Source organism: Heterodontus francisci, chromosome 6, assembly GCF_036365525.1.
Source record: "Heterodontus francisci isolate sHetFra1 chromosome 6, sHetFra1.hap1, whole genome shotgun sequence".
Lineage (NCBI taxonomy): Eukaryota > Metazoa > Chordata > Chondrichthyes > Heterodontiformes > Heterodontidae > Heterodontus > Heterodontus francisci.
In genome coordinates this window covers 78,328,026-78,346,332 of record NC_090376.1, presented here as the reverse complement: position 1 = coordinate 78,346,332, position 18,307 = coordinate 78,328,026, and the positions used below count along the sequence as shown (strand labels likewise).

At 45.8% G+C, this 18,307-nt stretch overlaps 1 protein-coding gene across 3 annotated transcripts in view; it reads left to right on the top strand.

The window, feature by feature from the left end:
* The window catches only part of dlg2 (discs, large homolog 2 (Drosophila)), a 1,345,388-nt gene that overhangs the window by 662,341 nt on the left and 664,740 nt on the right, over window positions 1-18,307 (top strand). For all 3 annotated transcript variants that reach the window (XM_068033932.1, XM_068033931.1, XM_068033933.1), the window contains one exon: window positions 5,643-5,693. In XM_068033932.1, coding sequence (XP_067890033.1) covers window positions 5,643-5,693 — 51 coding nt within the window. The remainder of the gene's footprint in view (window positions 1-5,642; window positions 5,694-18,307) is intronic.

The following is an 18,307-nucleotide window of genomic DNA, read 5'->3' as shown; positions in this document are numbered from 1 at the left end:
GCGAGGAATCTGGACCATATTCCATTATCCTAACTTTTACTCTTGCTTGAGGCTTGTGAATTTTGTATTTGTTTCCTCTTATCCTATGCTCCTTCTCTTAGTTAAGCAGCTTGCATACCTTATTTAGGAGGTATCTTGCTGTAATTATTTCATATTCTAGGCCAGATCACATATTTACTGAGTTCAGAAATAGCACAATTTGCTGATACGTTGCGATGTCCAATTAACCCACGCACATGATGGCTGGGATTTTACGTTGTGCCAGTGGCCTCATCCACTGGCTGAAAGGTTGGGGGAGAGCCCGCCTCTGCTGGGCCTGGAAGCCACACTGCTATTTTGTGTAGCCCAGGCCCAGGCCCTTAATTGACCTCGGTCGGGACATCCGCTCCGCTGAGACAGGACGTCCTGACTCCAAGAGCTGCTAACCAATCAGAGGCCCGGCAGCACCTCAGTCCCAGCAGCGACATGGTGGCCACTGCATCCAGCAAGAAGAGGACAATGGATGTTGCTCTTCAAAGAGGTAAGTGGGGTTGGGCCTAGCCGGGGACAATTGGTTAGGCTGGCGTGGTGGGAGTGAGTCAGAAAGCAAGGCAGGGTTTAGTTTTAGCAGGGACGGCCCGTGCTGCTGGGAGGGCTCTCTGTGGGGCATAGGGTGCCTGATTCGGAGGGCCCCACCTCAGCACACAAGGAGGCCAGCATGTATTACTAGGCAGCTTCCTCAAGTGCCAGAGTGCCTGTCTGCCACTGGTAAAATACCAGCGGTGGTGAGAAGGGGCCCCTAAGTGGCAATTAATTGGCCATTTAAGGGCTTCAATTGGCCTGGCGTGGACAAGCTGTATGCTACCTCCCCCGTTGCTGGTAAAATAGCAGTGGGGGAGGGGGCGGGTAGGTGACGGATGTGGCACCACCTCCCAACCGCCCCCCCCCCCCCCCCCACCTGCCACACGACTTTACTCCCACTTGCCTCCGAGCCCACTCCTGCAGGGGGACGTTAAATTCCTCCCGATGTCCATTCCCCCTACACTGGGCTGGACTTTGAGAGCCCGCTGTCGGTCTTGGCGGTGGGCCCAAAAAATGGCGGACCACCGCCGCAATCTCCCACCCAGCAGCTGATTTAAATAGCTGGGGCGGCCTGCCCCCAATCACTTGGAGTGTGCGGGCTGTCTGATGCCGGCAATGCATCAGCTGCCTGTGTTCAGACGCTGGCGCTATTTCTAAAGGGCAGGCAGCCAGCCTTGTCGGCATATTTAAATTTTAAAGATACATTCCCCAAATTTTATCAAATAAAATTCTAATGCCCCTTTCCCACCCCCAATAATAATTACATTAAATATTTCTTCTTCTTCCCCCAAAACACTTACCTTTTAAATCTGACCTCACCCACCCCCCCAAGACTGCACAAAGTTTAAAGTTCATCACTTCCCACCGTCCCCTAAACTCATTCCGTTTATTTGACTCCTTACCCCCCCCCCCCCATCCCCCACTGAAAATCTTAATTCCCTCCCACCCCACCAGCATCCCCAGACGGGGAATTGAAGGTGGGGGAGTGCCGGCCGCCACGCTGAAGATTGCGGCGGGCCCGGAGGATTGCCAGAAAGTATATTTAAATGGCGAGGGGCCCACCTGGCATCAGCCTCTGTGTGTGGCCTGTGCTGGAACGAACTTCTGGCACCCACCCCCTCCCCCCACCGGAGGCTTGGTAAAATCCAACCGCGTGTGTGTGTGTGTCCCTCCATGTTGCCCTTATCTTCTCACGATGGCCCGTTCCCCCAGCAATGTCTGATTGTCCCTCTGTAACATCCAATTAACCCAGCCCTGCATCAGCCTAACCTCCCACGATAACTGTGTTCTCTCGCAATGTCCGATTAACCCACCCCCTCCACATTGTCTGTAGCCCCTAACTATGTCCTTATCCTCCTGCAATTTCCCTGTTCTCCCACGATGTCCCTGACTCTTGGCGACATCTGTAACGACACATGACATCTGTATCCCCTGTCAAGTTCGTACCCCTCATGACGTCTGAATTCCCCCCCAGTAATGTCCGATTAACTCACTCCTGCAATGTTCCATCCCCCTGCCATTCCCCCCATGATGCCCCTATCCCCCCATGATGCCCCTATCGCTACGTCATGTCCCCCCAGTGTTCGTGTCCCCGTTATGTCCCTATCCACACATGATGTCCCATCCCCCCATTTTGAGTGAAGAAATTTCACCTCATCTCAGTCCTAAATGGGCAACCCCTTATTCTGAGGCTGACCCCCGTTCTAGATTCCCCAGCCAGGGGAAACATTCTCCCAGCATCTCTCCTGCCAAGCCATTTAATAATTTTATGTTTCAATGAGATCACCTCTCATTCTTCTAAACTCCAGGGAATATAGGCCTAGTCTACTCAATCTCTCCTCATAGGACAATCCTCTCATCCCAGGAGTCAGTCTGGTGAACCTTCATTGCACTCCCTCTAAGGCGAGTACATCCTTCGTTGGGTAAGGAGACGAAAGCTATACATAATACATCAGCTGTGGTCTCAACAAGGCCCAATACAATTGCAGTAAGACATCCTCTCTCTTTCTACTCCTGTACCTTTGTAATAAAGGCTAACATATCATTTGCTTTCCTAATTGCATGTTAACTTTCTGTGATTCATATTCAAGGACACCAAGGACCCGCTAAGAACTAATATTTCCCAATCTTACAGCATTTAACAAATATTCTGCTTTTTTACTTTTCCTATCAAAATTTCCCCACATTATGGCTGGAATTTTTCGGGAGGCTGAAAAGTCGGTGGCAAGCCTGCCTCTGCCTGGCCTGGGGAGCCAGACCAGGATTTTTCACTCCCCAGGCCTTTACTTGGTCTTGGCTGGGACTTCCACGGCCATTGGGCATGAAGTCCCGCCTAACGGAACTGTCAGCCAATCAGTGGGCTGGCAGCTTAGTCCCAGCAACGTCGCCAGAAGCGGTGGCCACTGCTGGGATTATACCAGCCATCGCAAGCAAGGTGAAGGACAGCCCCGGAAGTTTTTAGGGCCTTGCCGGAGACAATCAGCTGGGCCCCGGTGAGGCCAGGGGGGTCAGCTAGGGGAGCGGGTGGAGTGTTGTGCATTGGGGGTGGCTGGGGCTTCAGGAACGGCCCTTCATGGGGGCAGGGTGCCCGATCAGGCAGGCCCCCACACCCCCAGCTCGCAAGAAGGCCACCTAGTTTTACCAGGCGGGGTTCTTGGGCCTTTGCCGTCCGCCTGCCGAGGGTAAAATACCAGTGGCAGCAGGAGGAGCCCCTTAAGTGGCAGTTAATTTGCCACTTAAGGGCTTTGATTGGCCTGGGGCAGGTGGGCCGTTTCTCGCCGCTGTCGCCCCGCGTAAAATTGCAATAGGGATGGGAAGGGGTTGGGAACGGCCCCACTCAATTTTACGTCACCCCCGCCACAAGCCCGCTCGTTTGGGGGACGTAAAATTCCAGCCTATATTTCATCTGCCATTATCTTGACCACTCAGTCAACCTGTACACATATCCCCCTTTACAGCCTGTATATATATCCCTTTGCAGCAGTGGCAGGAATCCAATTAAGCCTGGTAATGAGCCAGTTATCTTCAATTTTCCAGGCTGTAAGAGATTTTCCCAAAGGCGTACAGGCCCCCGCTGTATCAGGAGCCTGCAAATGCTTTGGAGGCGGCATTGCAGCAGGAGGTCCAAGCTACAACTCATTTGAGGGTTTAAATTTATTGCCAGCAGTAATTCATAAAGGGGAACTATCCCCAGGCAGCAAGCATGTCCTTGCTGCCACTTCCTGGAGCCTGATGTCTCCTGCCGCTCCTGCTGATGGCCAGGCATCATCCACTTTGCGAAGGTGGCCCAGCTGCCGCCCGTAATTGGGCGGGGCTCCTGGAGGCGAATTCTTAATTGACCGCCTCCGGGATGATCGCATCCGTTGGTCCGCTACAGCCACTTCTGAATTCCCAAACAGGAATTCATCTCAATGCATGTGGGATCTTAGCTTCATAAATAGTCGTATTGAGCATAAAAGCAGGGAAGTTATGCTGAACTTTTATAAAGCTCTGGCTACGCCACAACTAGAGTATTACGTCCAGTTCTGGTCACCACACTTTAGGAGAGATGTGAGGACCTTTGAGAGGCTGTCGAGGAGATTTACCAGACTGGTTCCAGGGATGAGGGGCTTTTTGCTACAAGGTTAGGTTGAAGAACCTAGGGTTGTTCTCCTTGGAACTAGGGAGACTGAGGGGAGATTTGATAAAGGTGTACAGGATTATGACAAGTTTAGATAAGTTAGATAAAGAAAAGGTGTTCTCATTAGCTGATGGTAAAAGAACTAAGGGACACAGATTTAAAGTTTTGGGCAAGAGATGCAGTGAGGAAGAACTTTTTTATGCAGCAAGTGGTAATGACCTGGAACCCAATGCCTACAAGTGTGGTGGAAGCAGAGACGATCAATGATTTCAAAAGGAAATTAGATGGGCACTTGAGGGAAATAACCTTTCAGGGCTACAGGGATAGACTGGAGGAATGGATTGATTAGATTGTTCTACATAGAGCTGTCATGGACTCGATGGGCTGAATGGCCTCCTTCTGTGTCATAATGACTCTATAGCTTCATATAGAAAATACATGGAATTGCTTAAAAAACTAGAGAATGTCTAAATAGATTGCCCTGAGTTGAAAAACTTGTGAAAATGGCATTAGTGCAGCACAGCAGCCTTGGTTATGCAAAACAAAAGGATCATTATCCCTGTATAGAAGACTAAGTCAGCATTTTTGTATTTTTTCTACCAGTTTTTTTGTCCAAGTATATAGTTTACATGTTTTGTGTTAAGGCCAGGTTTAGTGTTCTGTACTCCTTTTATCCTTTACTCTACCCTTGGTGGCTGTGCCTTCAGCCACCACAGCTCTAAGTTATGGACTTCTCTCCAAAATCTCTTGACCTTTCTACCTCTCAAGACTTTCCGTAAAACCCACCTCTTTAACCAAGTTTTGGGTCATCTGTTCCTTCGGTTCAGTGTCCATTTTTCCATGTTAATGGAAATGCTATATAAATGCACAATGTTGTTATTGCCATTGCAGCTGGAAAACTCTTAATATTGCTGAGATGTAATTCTGGCCCTATGAACTATAAACCAAATTAAAACACACCGCCCGTGGCATCAAGTTCCTGAGGCATATTGACAAAGTATACACTGGCACTGTGACAATAGTACAGCTTTGCTCTCAATGTCAATGTGTTAATAACAAATGAGAAGACCCAGTTTATATTCAGACGTCGTATTTATACCATTTATACCACTTACACACCAAATTCTAGATCATCACCAGAAATGAAGTCATGATGAGTCCTTTGTGAAATGCTTTGAAGTATTTAATGAAAAACCTATCAACTATATATAGTATTTTGGTTTAGGTATGAATAGCTGCCACCAATACACAAGAAAGGTATGTATATGTTTGTCTGTGTAAAGCAGTACTTGGGAAGAGTGTGTATTTGAGAATGTAAAAACTGTCAGATGTTGCTTGACCTCAATTTATCAATGCTGCAGATGATTTTAGATGATTTAAGTGCAAACCAGTTTTTATGCAAAATGTGTCTGCTTTCATTTTAAATTGATTTCTGATGTAGTTTTTTTTTCTTGCCATTCAGGTCAATGGAACGGAAATAGAATATGAATTTGAAGAAATCACATTGGAACGGGTGAGTTAAAATGGTAACTGTTACATGTGCCTATCCTCTGCACAGTTTGAAACATAGTTTAACATTCAAGTTGGGCTTTGCTAGCTGATTAATTTTGCAATTCAATGAATTGATTGTGTCTTTAAATAGATACGATTAGTCTTTTTACATCTGAATGACTTGTACAGTTTTCAAAATACATAACTTGCCTTTCACAATTTTTGTAATAATTTTTCCAAGTTTGCAGATGACACAAAACTAGGTGGGAATGTGTGTTGTAGGAAGATGCAAAGCAGCTTCAAGGGGATTTGGAAAGACTTAGTGAGTGGGCAAGAATATGGCAGATGGAATATAATGTGGAAAAATGTGAGATTATCCACTTTGGTAGGAGGAATAGATGTGCAGAGTATTTCTTAAATGGTAAGAGATTAGTAAGATAAAAGCAAAATACTGCGGATGCTGGAAATCTGAAATAAGGGTCCTGCTTCCGGTTGCTTGCCACTTCAACACTCCCCCCTGCTCTCATGCTCACATCTCTGTCCTGGGATTGCTGCAGTGTTCCAGTGAACATCAACGCAAGCTCGAGGAACAGCATCTCATCTACCGATTAGACACATTACAGCCTGCCGGACTGAACATTGAGTTCAATAATTTCAGGGCATGACAGCCCCCCATTTTACTTTCATTTTTAGTTGTTTTTTCTTTTTTTACATTTTTTACAACCTTTTTTTGCATTTATTTCATTTCACCTTAGTTTGTTCAGTTTGCTTACCCGCTGTTTTTTTTCATGTTTGCACTTGCTGCTGTTCAATATTCAGTCCGTTAACACCTTTTCTGTACTAATGGTTTGTCTTTCAACACACCATTAACATATTGTTTGCCTTTGCTCCATGACCTTTTGGTCAGCTATGTGGCCTTGTCCAATCTACACCTTCTCCTTTGTTATCTGTTGCCCCACCCCCACCTCACTTGCTTATAACCTGTGACATTTTTAATATTTGTCAGTTCCGAAGAAGGGTCACTGACCCGAAACGTTAACTCTGCTTCTCTTTTCACAGATGCTGCCAGACCTGCTGAGTGGTTCCAGCATTTCTTGTTTTTATTTAAGAGATTAGTAAGTGTAGATGTACAAAGGGACCGGGGTGTCCTCGTCAATAAGTTGTTGTAAGCTAACATGCAGGTGCAGCAGGCAATTAGGAAGGCTAATGGTATGTTAGCCTTTATCGCAAGAGGATTTGAGTACAGGAGTAGCAAAGTCTTGTTTTAATTCTTTAGAACCTTGGTTAGACTGCACCTGGAGTACTGTGTGCAGTTTTGGTCCCCTTACCTTAGGAAGGATATGATTGCCATAGACGGAGTGCAACAAAAGTTCACCAGACCTGTTCCCGGGATGGCAGGACAGTCCTGTGAAGAGAGATTGGGGAAACTGGAGATTCAAAGAATAAGAGATGATCTCATTGAAACTTACATCAGTGGTAGAGAAACTATTGGAAAAAATTCTGAGGGACAGGATTAATCTCCACTTGGAGAGGCAGGGATCAATCAAGGATAGTCAACATGGCTTTGTTAGGGGGAGATCATGTCTAACCATTTTAACTGAATTTTTCGAGGAGATGACTAGGTGTGGAGATGAGGGTAAATCAGTTGATGTAGTCTACATGGACTTTAGTAAGGTTTTTGATAAGCTCGCACATGGGAGATTGGTCAAGAAGGTAAGAGCCAGGGCAATTTGGCAAATTGGATCCAAAATTGGCTTAGTGGCAGGAGGCAGAGGGTGATGGCTGAGGGTTGTTTTGTGATTGGAAGCCTGTGACCAGTGGTGTACCGCAGGGATCGGTGCTGGGACCCTTGCTGTTTGTAGTGTACTTTAATGATTTAGATGAGAATATAGTAGGTATGATCAGTAAGTTTGCAGATGACACGAAAATTGGTGGTGTCATAAATAGTGAGGAGGAAAGCCTTAGGTTACAGAAGGATATAGATGGGCTGGAGCAGTGGCAAATGGAATTTAATCCTGAGAAGTGTGAGGTGATGTATTTGCGAGGACTACAAAGTCAAGGGAATATACAATGGATGGTAGGACCCTAGGAAGTACAGAGGGTCAGAGGGACCTTGGTGTGCTTGTCCATAGATCACTGAAGGCAGCAGCACAGGTAGATAAGGTGGTTAGGAAGGCATATGGGGTACTTGCCTCTGTTAGCTGAGGCATAGAATATAAGAGCAGGGAGGTTATGATGCTGTGCAAAATGCTAGTTAGGCCACAACTGGAGTACTGTGTACAGTTCTGGTCGCCACACTATAGGAAGGATGTGATTGCACTGGAGAGGGTGCAGAGGAGATTCACCAGGACGTTGCCTGGGCTGGAGTATTTCAGCTATAAAGAGAGACAGGATAGGCGAGGGTTATTTTCCATAGAGCAGAGAAAGCTGAGGGGAGACCTGATTGGGGTATACAAAATTATGAGGGGCATAGATCGGGTGGATAGGAAGAAACTTTTTCCCTTAGTGGAGTTGTCAGTAACCAGGGGGCATAGATTTAAGGTAAGGGGCAGGAGGTTTAGAGGAGATTTGAGGAAAAAAACTTTCACCCAGTGGGTGGTTGGAATCTGGAACACACTGCCTGAAGGGGTGTTAGAGGCAGGAACCCTCAGAACATTTAACAAGTACTTAGATGAGCACTTGAAACACCATAGCATACAAGGCTACGGGCCAAGTGCTGGAAAATGGGATTAGAATAGATAGACTTGATGGCCAGCATGGACAGGGTGGGCCAAAGGGCCTGATTCTGTGCTATATAACTCTATAACTCTAAGATTAAAATACTTAAAGGGATAGACAGGGTAGATGCAGCTAAGATCTTTCCCCTGGTTGGGGAGTCTAGAACCAGGGGACACAATTTCAAAATAAGGGAAAGCCTCTTAGGACTGAGATGAGGAGAAATTTCTTTACTCAGAGGGTTGTGAATCTTTGGAATTCTCTACCCCAGAGGGCTGTGGAAGCTCAGTCATTGCGTATGTTTAAAGCAGAGATTGACAGATTTCTAAATACCAATGACATAAAGGGATATGGGGATAGTGTGGGAAAATGGCATCGAAGTGGATGATTAGCCATGATCGTATTGAATGGCGGGGCCGGCTCGATGGGCTGAATGGCCTACTCCTGCTCCTATGATCCAATGAATTTCTATGCATTTGGATTCATTTTTCTTAGAGTAGGAGTGGAGGAATGTATGGAATGCTACAACAGTTCAATTCATGCAATTCTTTTGAGAAATTAATATTGCAATGTAGTTAAATTTATTTGTGTTTACTGCATTTCTCCATAGCTTAGACTACTATTGAATAACACATCCTAATTAGTTGCGCATTTACTACGTTAAATATCAATATATTGAAATTGAACGGAATGAGTTCCAATTTCTTTGGATTATGTTTTTTCTGTTATCCTATACTAATTACTTGGAAAACTAAATGCAAAATTCATTTATGGAAATTGTGTCAAATCCAAAGTGATTACTTATTTATCAATATGGAGAGGAATTAGTGCTGTATCTAATAATGGGAAATGAACAAGGGTAGATAAAAGAAAAAAAATTGGGAAACTTCTAAGCAATACAGATCACAATATGATTTAAGATAACAATTGAGAAAGACATAAGACAAAAAAAGGTTGAAAAATGCTCATTTTGCGGGGATGAGAATGGAACAGGGGAAGGTAAGATGGAAAATAAATGACTTACAAAGTGATTAGACAGCAGTGGGAAATATTTAAAAAGGTGATTAATAGAGTTCAGGAGAAATATATTCCGCAAAATAAATATATTCCACTAAATAACGTGAACAAATTAGCCAATAATGAAATGCCATGGATGAGTAAAGAGTTAAGGGTAAAATTGAAACTAAAGAATAAGACATATTAAGTACATAGACAATAAAGGAGAGGGTGACAAAAGGGAATGTGAAGGAGGTTAGCAAAGAACTAAAGAAAAGGAAAGCAAAGAGGAGATTTAAAAGTAAATTATCAAGGAAAATAAAAATAAATAATAATGTACTCCACAGACACATGAGTAAAGAAAAATCAGGACGAAGAACTAAGGAATGCACAAGATGAACTTATAGTTAACAACAGTGAAATGGTCAAGATATTGGATGATTACTTTGTCTCATTATTTACTCGGGATAGAGACTAAAAAGGTGGATATGACATTCGAAAAAGAGATTAAAAAAAGACATTCAAGACAGAAAGGGAAGAGATAATTGATAAACTATTCAGACTTGGAGAGGATAAAACTTCTGGCCTGGATGGATTGCATGCACGCATTTTAAAATAAGTTAGGTAAGAGGTTTAGGGTGCGAAATTCAGATCCAGTGGTGCTACTGAAGGTGATTACCCTCTAGGGGGTGTATACTGCGCTGCCACCTGCTTCTGGCATAGCCCACACAGCACAGCACCTTGAGAAAGGCTGTCATGCAGGCATGCCATGTGAGTGCAACTGAATGTGTCCTATCCTGCTGTCTCACATCCCTATCAGCTGATGTGAGGCTCATTTGCCAAATCTGGACCAAACAGATTCAATGAATTTGTATGCCACTTAAAAAAGACCTAATGTTCAGCTGCAAAATGGGGCTCGGCACAGGCATCACTTATAGGGCCAGGCCCCCAACTTGCAGATAAGGTGATTTTTGAAGAATTTCTGTTATTGCAAAGTGTCTGAAAGTACCCTGGAGCATTTTTGGAGGTGTTGTGGTGAGTTCATGACTACGATGAGGAGACAAGGAGTAATGTATCTAAGGTATGCTGATGATGCAAAGGTAGGTGGAAAGGTAAGCAGCGAGAAGGACACAGAGGGGCTGCAAAGAGAGGCAGGTTAAATGAGGAGGCAACAAGATGGCAGATGGATAATATTTTAGGCAAGTGTGAGGTTATTCACTTTGGTCATAAGGATAGAAAAGCAGAATATTTTTTTAAAAGTCTGAAACTTGTAAGTGTCGATGTTCAAAGAGACTTGGGTGTGCTTTTACAAGGAACGCAGAAAGTTAGCATGCAGGTACAGAAAGGAATTAGGAAGGCAAATGGCATGTTGGTCTTTATTGCAAGGGGATTGGAGTACAGGAATAAAGATGTCTTGCTACAATTGTACAGGGTTTTGATGAAACCACATCTGCAGTAATGTTTACAGGTTTGGTCTTTACATTTAAGAAAGGATATTCTTGCATTGGAGGCGTTACAGTGAAGGTTCACTAAATTGGTACCTGGGATGAGGGGGTTGTCCAATGATGAAAGGCTGAGTAAATTGGGCCTATATTCTCTGGCGTTTAGAAGAATGATAAGTGATCTCATTGAAACATACAAGATTCTGAAGGGGCTGGATAGGATAGACACTGAGAGATTGTATCCGCTGGTCGAGGAACACTCTCAGGATAAGGGGCCAATTATTTAGGACTGAGATGAGGAGAAATTACTTCACTCAAAAGGTTGTGAGTCTTTGGAATTCTCGACCCCAGAGGGTAGTGGATTCTCCATTGTTGAATACATTTAAGGCTGGTATAGACAGATTTTTGGTCTCTCAGGGAATCAAGGGATATGGCAAGCAGGCGGGAAGTGGAGTTGAATCCTAAAATCAGCCATGATTGTATTGAATGGCAGAGCAGGCTCAAAGGGCCATATGGTCTACTTCTGCTCCTATTAATTGTGTTCTTGTGTTTCTGGCTTTGGCAGGGACTCTTGCTGCATCCTCAGAGGCAGGGCCGAGGAGTAGGTGACCTTTTCACACAAAGGCTGTAACAGATATAGGGGTTACAGTTGCAGTGCCTCTGGGTCTGTAGCACAACAGGGAGATGAAGCAAAGACTCTGGAGAGGGCAAGCTCTTTGTGATGCCCTCCTCCACTTTAGAGCCAGGCTCCTCCATGCTTCTTGATCGTGACAGTAGGCTGTTTGGTAGGCCAGCAATCACCCAGCATTTCAGTGCACATGCCCATCAGCACTCTCCTATATGTCGCCCCATCGAGGTCTTCATCTGAGTCCCCTGTAGCAGAACTCGCCTATGACCTCACACACTAGTGAGATGGCAAACAAACCATATTTTACCTATGGGCTGGCTGCAGCCCACTCAATCCCAGTAACTCACCACGTACTGATCCCAACTCTATACCAGCCTTTCGTCAGTAACTGAGCTGATGGCGACGTGTCCAATTGAATGGCAGTGCTTCTTCATTAGCAGTGTGTTGTTGCTCTCTCTTTTCCTCCTGGGGCTGTTATAGCTGGGTAGGCAGTGGTTCTTCGGTGCCTGAAACCAGAAAATCAGAAGGGGAAGGTTGGGGTGAGGGAATGGGGGATGGAGTGGAAAGCAAGTGGTCCATGGTTATACCATATGCAGCTTGCTCATCATGCCAGATAACAGGATGAGGATGAGGGTGAGCTGGGGGGTTGAGAAGCTGCATAACGCAGGAACATTCCATCATCGTGAATGTTCTCAGTAATGCAGGATGACGGAATGAAGGGTTCTGCCCTAGCCAGCCCCATGATGTGGCGAACCATCTCCTCCATACAGCTCAGGAGATGCAAGAGTCCTTGTCCCCAGCCAGTTCTGCTCAGCTTCCTTTTATTGTGTGCTGCTTTGTCCTGCAAGGGAGAGGGAAGACTGCTAAAATAAAAGCAAAATACTGCGGATGCTGGAAATCTGAAATAAAAACAAGAAATGCTGAAAATACTCAGCAGATCTGGCAGCATCCGTGGAGAGAGAAGCAGAGTTAACGTTTCGGGTCAGACACAGGGTTCCAAAGAAGGGTCATTGACTGGAAGCGGTAACTCTGCTTCTCTGTCCAGAGATGCTGCCAGACCTGCTGAGTATTTCCAGCATTTCTTGTTTTTATATATTATATATATATTATATTATATTATAGGGAAGAATGCATTTGATTGTGTTGCACTGTGTTTCCTTTGAAAGACAGCACTTAACTATGCAGCACTTTTTTAAAAAGTTCGCTCTTGGGATGTAAGCATCACTGGCATTTATTGCCCATCCCTAATTGCCCTTGAGAAGGTGGTGATGAGCTGCCTTCTTGAACCGCTGCAGTCCATGTGGGGTCGGTACACACACAGTGCTATTAGGAAGGGAGTTCTAGGATTTTGACTCAGCGACAGTGTAGGAACAGCAATAGAGTTCCAAGTCAGGATGGTGTGTGGCTTGGAGGGGAACCTGCAGGTGGTGGTGTTCCCATGCATTTGCTGCCCTTGTCCTTCTAGTTGGTAGAGGTCGCGGGTTTGGAAGGTGCTGTCGAAGGAGCCTTGGTACGTTGCTGCAGTGCATCTTGTAGATGGTACACGCTGCAGCCACTGTGCATCGGTGTTGGAGGGAGGGAATGTTGAAGGTGGTAAATGGGGTGCCAAACAAGCGGGCTGCTTTGTCTTGGATGGTTTCGAGCTTCTTGACAGTTGTTGGAGCTGCACCCATCCAGGCAAGTGGAGAGTATTCCATCACACTCCCGACTTGTGCCTTGTAGATGGTAGATAGACTTTGGGGAGTCAGGAGGTGAGAACTCACTGCAGGATTCCTAGCCTCTGACCTGCTCTTGTAGCCACAGTATTTATATGGCTACTCCAGTTCAGTTTCTGGTCAATGGTAACCCCCAGGATGCTGATAGTGGGGGTTTCAGTAATCGTAATGCCATTGAGCTTCAAGGGGAGATGGTTAGATTCTCTCTTGTTGGAGATGGTCATTGCCTGGCACTTGTGTGGCACGAATGTTACTTGCCACTTATCAGCCCTAGCCTGGCTATTGTCCAGGTCTTGCTGCATTTCTACACAGACTGTTTTTCAGTATCTGAGGAGTTACGAATGGTGTTGAACATTTGCATTTATCAGTGAACATCCACACTTCTGACCTTATGATTGAGGGAAGGTCATTATTGAAGCAGCTGAAGATGGTTGGGCCTAGGACATGACGCTGAGGAATTCCTGCAGTGATGTCCTGGAGCTGAGATGATTGACCTCTAACAATGGCAACCATCTTACTTTGTGCTCGGTATGACTTCAATCAGTGGAGAGTTTTCCCCCGATTCCCATTGACTCCAGTTTTGCCAGGGCTCCTTGAAGTCAGACTCGGTCAAACGCTGCCTTGATGTCAAGGGCAGTCCCTCTCACCTCACCTCTTGAGTTCAGCTCTTTTGTCCATGTTTGAACCAAGGCTGTAATGAGGTCAGGAGCTGAGTGGCCCTGGCAGAACCCAAACTGAGCATCACTGAGCAGGATATTGCTAAGCAAGTGCCGCTTGATAGCACTGTTGATGACACCTTTTATCATTTTACTGATGATTGAGAGTAGACTGATGGGGCGGTAATTGGCCTGGTTGGATTTGTCCTACTTTTTGTGTACAGGACATACCTGAGCAATTTTCCCCATTGCCGGTTAGATGCCAATGCTGTAGCTGTACTGGAGCAGCTTGGCTAGGGGCGCGCCAAGTTCTGGAGCACAGGCCTTCAGTACTATTGCCGGAATGTTGTCAGGGCCCATAGCCTTTGCAGTATCCAGTGCCTTCAGTCATTTCTTGATATCACGTGGAGTGAATTAAATTGGCTGAAGACTGGCATCTGTGATGCTGGGGACTTCAGGAGGAGGCTGAGATGGATTATCCACTCAGCACTTCTGGCTGAAGATTGTTGCAAATGCTTCAGCCTTGTCTTTTTCATTGATGTGCTGAGCTCCCCCATCATTGAGAATGGGAATATTTGTGGAGCCTCCTCCTCCTGTTTAATTGTCCACCACCATTCACGACTGGATGTAGCAGGACTGCAGGGCTTAGATCTGTTCCGTTAGTTGTGGGATCACTCAGCTCTGTCTATTGCATGCAAGTAATCCTGGGCTGTAGCTTCACCAGGTTGACACCTCATTTTGAGGTATGCCTGGTGCTGCTCCTGGCATGCCCTCCTGCACTCTTCGTTGAACCAGGGTTGATTCCCTGGCTTGATGGTAATGGTAGAGTGGGGATATGCCGGGCCATGAAGTTACATATTGTGGTTGAGTTCAGTTCTGCTGCTGCTGATGGCCCATAGTGTCTCATGGATGTCCAGTTTTGAGGTGCTTGATCTGTTCGAAATCTATCCCATTTAGCACGGTGATAGTGCCACACAACACAGTGGAAGGTATCCTTAATTTGAAGATGGGGCTTCGTCTCCACAAGGACTGTGCAGTGGTCACTCCTACCAATACTGTCATGGACAGATGCATCTGCAACAGGCAGATTGGTGAGGACGAGGTCACGTATGTTTTTCCCTCACCACCTGCCACAGACCCAGTCTAGCAGCTATGTCCTTTAGGACTGGGCCAGTAGTGGTGCTACCGAGCCACTTTTGGTGATAGACATTGAAGCCTCCCAACCAGAGTATATTCTGTACCCTTGCCACCCTCAGTGTTTCCTCCAAGGAGTGTTCAATATGGAGGAGTACTGATTCATCAGCTGAGAGGGGGCAGTAGGTGGTAATCAGCACCAGATTCCCTTGCCCATGTTTGACCTGATGCCATGAGACTTCATGGGGTCCAGAGACAATGTTGGGGACTCCCAGGGCAATTCCCTCCCTACTGTATACCACTGTGCTGCCAGCTCTGCTAGGTCTGTCCTGCCAGTGGGACAGGGCATACCTGGGGATGGTGATGATGGTGTCTGGGATATTGTTTCTAAGGTATGATTCCTTGAGTATGACTATGTTAGGCTGCTGCTTGACTAGTCTGTGGGACAGTTCTCCCAACTTTGGCGCAAGCCCCCAGATGTTAGTAAGGAGGACTTTTCATAGTTGACAGGGCAGGATTTGCTGTTGTCGTTTCTGGTGCTTAGGTCGATGCTGGTTGGTCCATCTGGTTTCATTCCTTATTGACTTTGTAGCAGTTTCATACAACTGAGTGGTTTGCTAGGCCATTTCACAGGGCATTTAAGAGTCAACCACATTGCTGTGGGTCTGGTGTAACATGTAGGCCAGACCAGGTAAGGACAGCAGATTTCCTTTCCTAAAGGACATTTGTGAACCAAATGGGTTTTTTACAACAATTGACAGTGGTTTCATGGTCATCATTCGACTTGTGCTTTTTTTAAACTTCCAGAATTACCTTCTGCCATGGTGGGATTCGAACCCATATTCCCCAGAGGAATACCCTGGGTAGTCTCTGGGTTACTAGTCCAGTGACAATACCACTACGCCACCGCCTCCCCTTCTTACTTATTGTCGGAGCTGCACTCATCCAGGCAAGTGGAGAGTATCCCATCACACTCCTGACTTGTGCCTTGTAGATTTTGGACAGGTTTTGGGGAGTCAGGAGGTGAGTTACTCAACACAGACTTCCCAACCTCTGACCTGCCCTTGTCCCCACAGTATTTATATGGCTGGTCCAGTTACGTTTCAGGTCACTGGTAACCCCTAGGATGTTGATGGCAGGGGATTTAATAATGGTAATGCCATTGAATGTCAAGGGGAGATGGTTAGATTCTCTTTTGTTGGAAACAGTCACTGCCTGGCAATTGTGTGATGCAAATGTTACTTGTCACTTATCAGTCCAAGCCCAAACGTTGTCCAGATCGTGCTATACACAGGCACGGACTGCTTCAGCATCTAAGGAGTTGGTGAATGGAACTAAACACTGTGCAATCCAGCATGGAAGTAGTGGTCAACTCTGTTCACACACTGGTGGACCTATCCATGATGCAGTGTCTAATGGTCAATATCACAACTTCCAGTGCAGCACAAGCAATTTCCACCAAAAGTCTGAATGCTGCAATGGGAGCTCAAACTCTTGTCATTCAAGGCCACCTTAGTGCCATGCAAGTTTAGACAGCTGCCATAATGGCTGTGGATTACATTGTGCATAGGGGTTTGCAGGGTGTTACAACAGTCTAGCAATCTGTCCTCCAATAGATTGCCAGATTGCAGAGGCGCCATCCCAGGAAAGTGGCAGTAGATCCATTGAGCATAAACCTGCTCCCATCTTTCAGGAAGAGAACTTTCATCTTCCCACCCTTGGTGCTCCACCAGTGCCCTTGCGGTTGCTGTCAGCCAGTCCAGACTGCTGCTGCCCATGCCTAGATAGTACAGTCCACAGCAGGACTTTCTAGGCCCAGAGGTGCTTGAGATCATCCTCCAAGGTCATCTGTAATCTCCTCCACTGAGATTTAGCAGCCTTCCATCACCCATGCTGCGACCACTGGGGTGGCATTGCGAGGGAGCATTAGGACAGGTAAAGGCACATGGAAGGCAGGCACTAAAGGAACTCACAAGCATGATTGGTTGACTTTTGTATGCAATATGGCATGATTTAATTTATAAATTTGGTTTGGAATGTTTGTTTTATGTTGGCTTTTATTTTTGCCTTGTTGCCAAGTGGTACTGTGATGGTCAGTTAAAGAGGGGCGGGAAGGTATGAAACAGTTGGTGAATGGAGAATTGGTGTTGAAGTTGCTGGTATCACATTTGAATTATCTCTTCAAAGATGGCCCAGCTGAAAGAGGCTCTCAAGGTTGCCTCCTCTCTCTTCCTCTTCCTCCTCCTTATGCTCCTGTTCCTCCTCCTCCTTCTCTCCATGCTCTTACTCCTCAGTTGCTCGCATGTAGGGCGGCACAGTGGCGCAGTGGTTAGCACCGCAGCCTCACAGCTCCAGGGACCCGGGTTCGATTCTGGGTACTGCCTGTGTGGAGTTTGCAAGTTCTCCCTGTGTCTGCATGGGTTTCCTCCGGGTGCTCCGGTTTCCTCCCACAAGCCAAAAGACTTGCAGGTTGGTAGGTAAATTGGCCATTATAAATTGTCACTAGTATAGGTAGGTGGTAGGGAAATATAGGGACAGGTGGGGATGTTTGGTAGGAATATGGGATTAGTGTAGGATTAGTATAAATGGGTGGTTGATGGTCGGCACAGACTCGGTGGGCCGAAGGGCCTGTTTCAGTGCTGTATCTCTAATCTAAAAAAATCTAATCATGTAGCTGGTGGCAACAACAACAACTTGTATTTATATGCCACCTTTAATATAGCAAAACGTCCCAAGGCACTTCACTGGAGTGTTCTCAAACAAAAGTTTACATCAAACTGCATATGAGGTATTAGGGCAGATGACCAAAAGCTTGGTCAGTGATAGATTTTAAGGAACATCTTAAGGAGGAAAGAGAAGTGGAGAAGCAGAGAGGATTAGAGGTACTAATCACATATGTCACTGCAACCCTGCAATTACTCATTGTGTGAAGGGATTCCAACATCAACAACTGCATTTATACAGCACCTCTAACATTGTAAAACATCCCACAGTGCTTCACAGGAGGGTTATCAAACAAGGTTTTGACCCTGAGCCACACAAGGAGATTTTAGAAAAGCTTGGTCAAAAAAGTAAGGAATTTCAAAGCTTAGGACCTAGACAATTGAATGCACGGCTGCCAATGGTGGAGCAATTAAAATCAGGGATGCTCAAGAGACAGGAATTGGTAGAAGCAGATATTTCTAAGGGTTGTAGAGCTGGTGGAGATTTCATAGATAGGAAGGGGCAAGGCCATAGAGGGATTTGTAAACAAGGATGAGAATTTTAATATCGAGGCATTACTTACCCAGGAGTAGGTCAGCAAGTACAGGAGTCAGGAGTGATGGGTGACGAACTCGGTACGGTTCTGG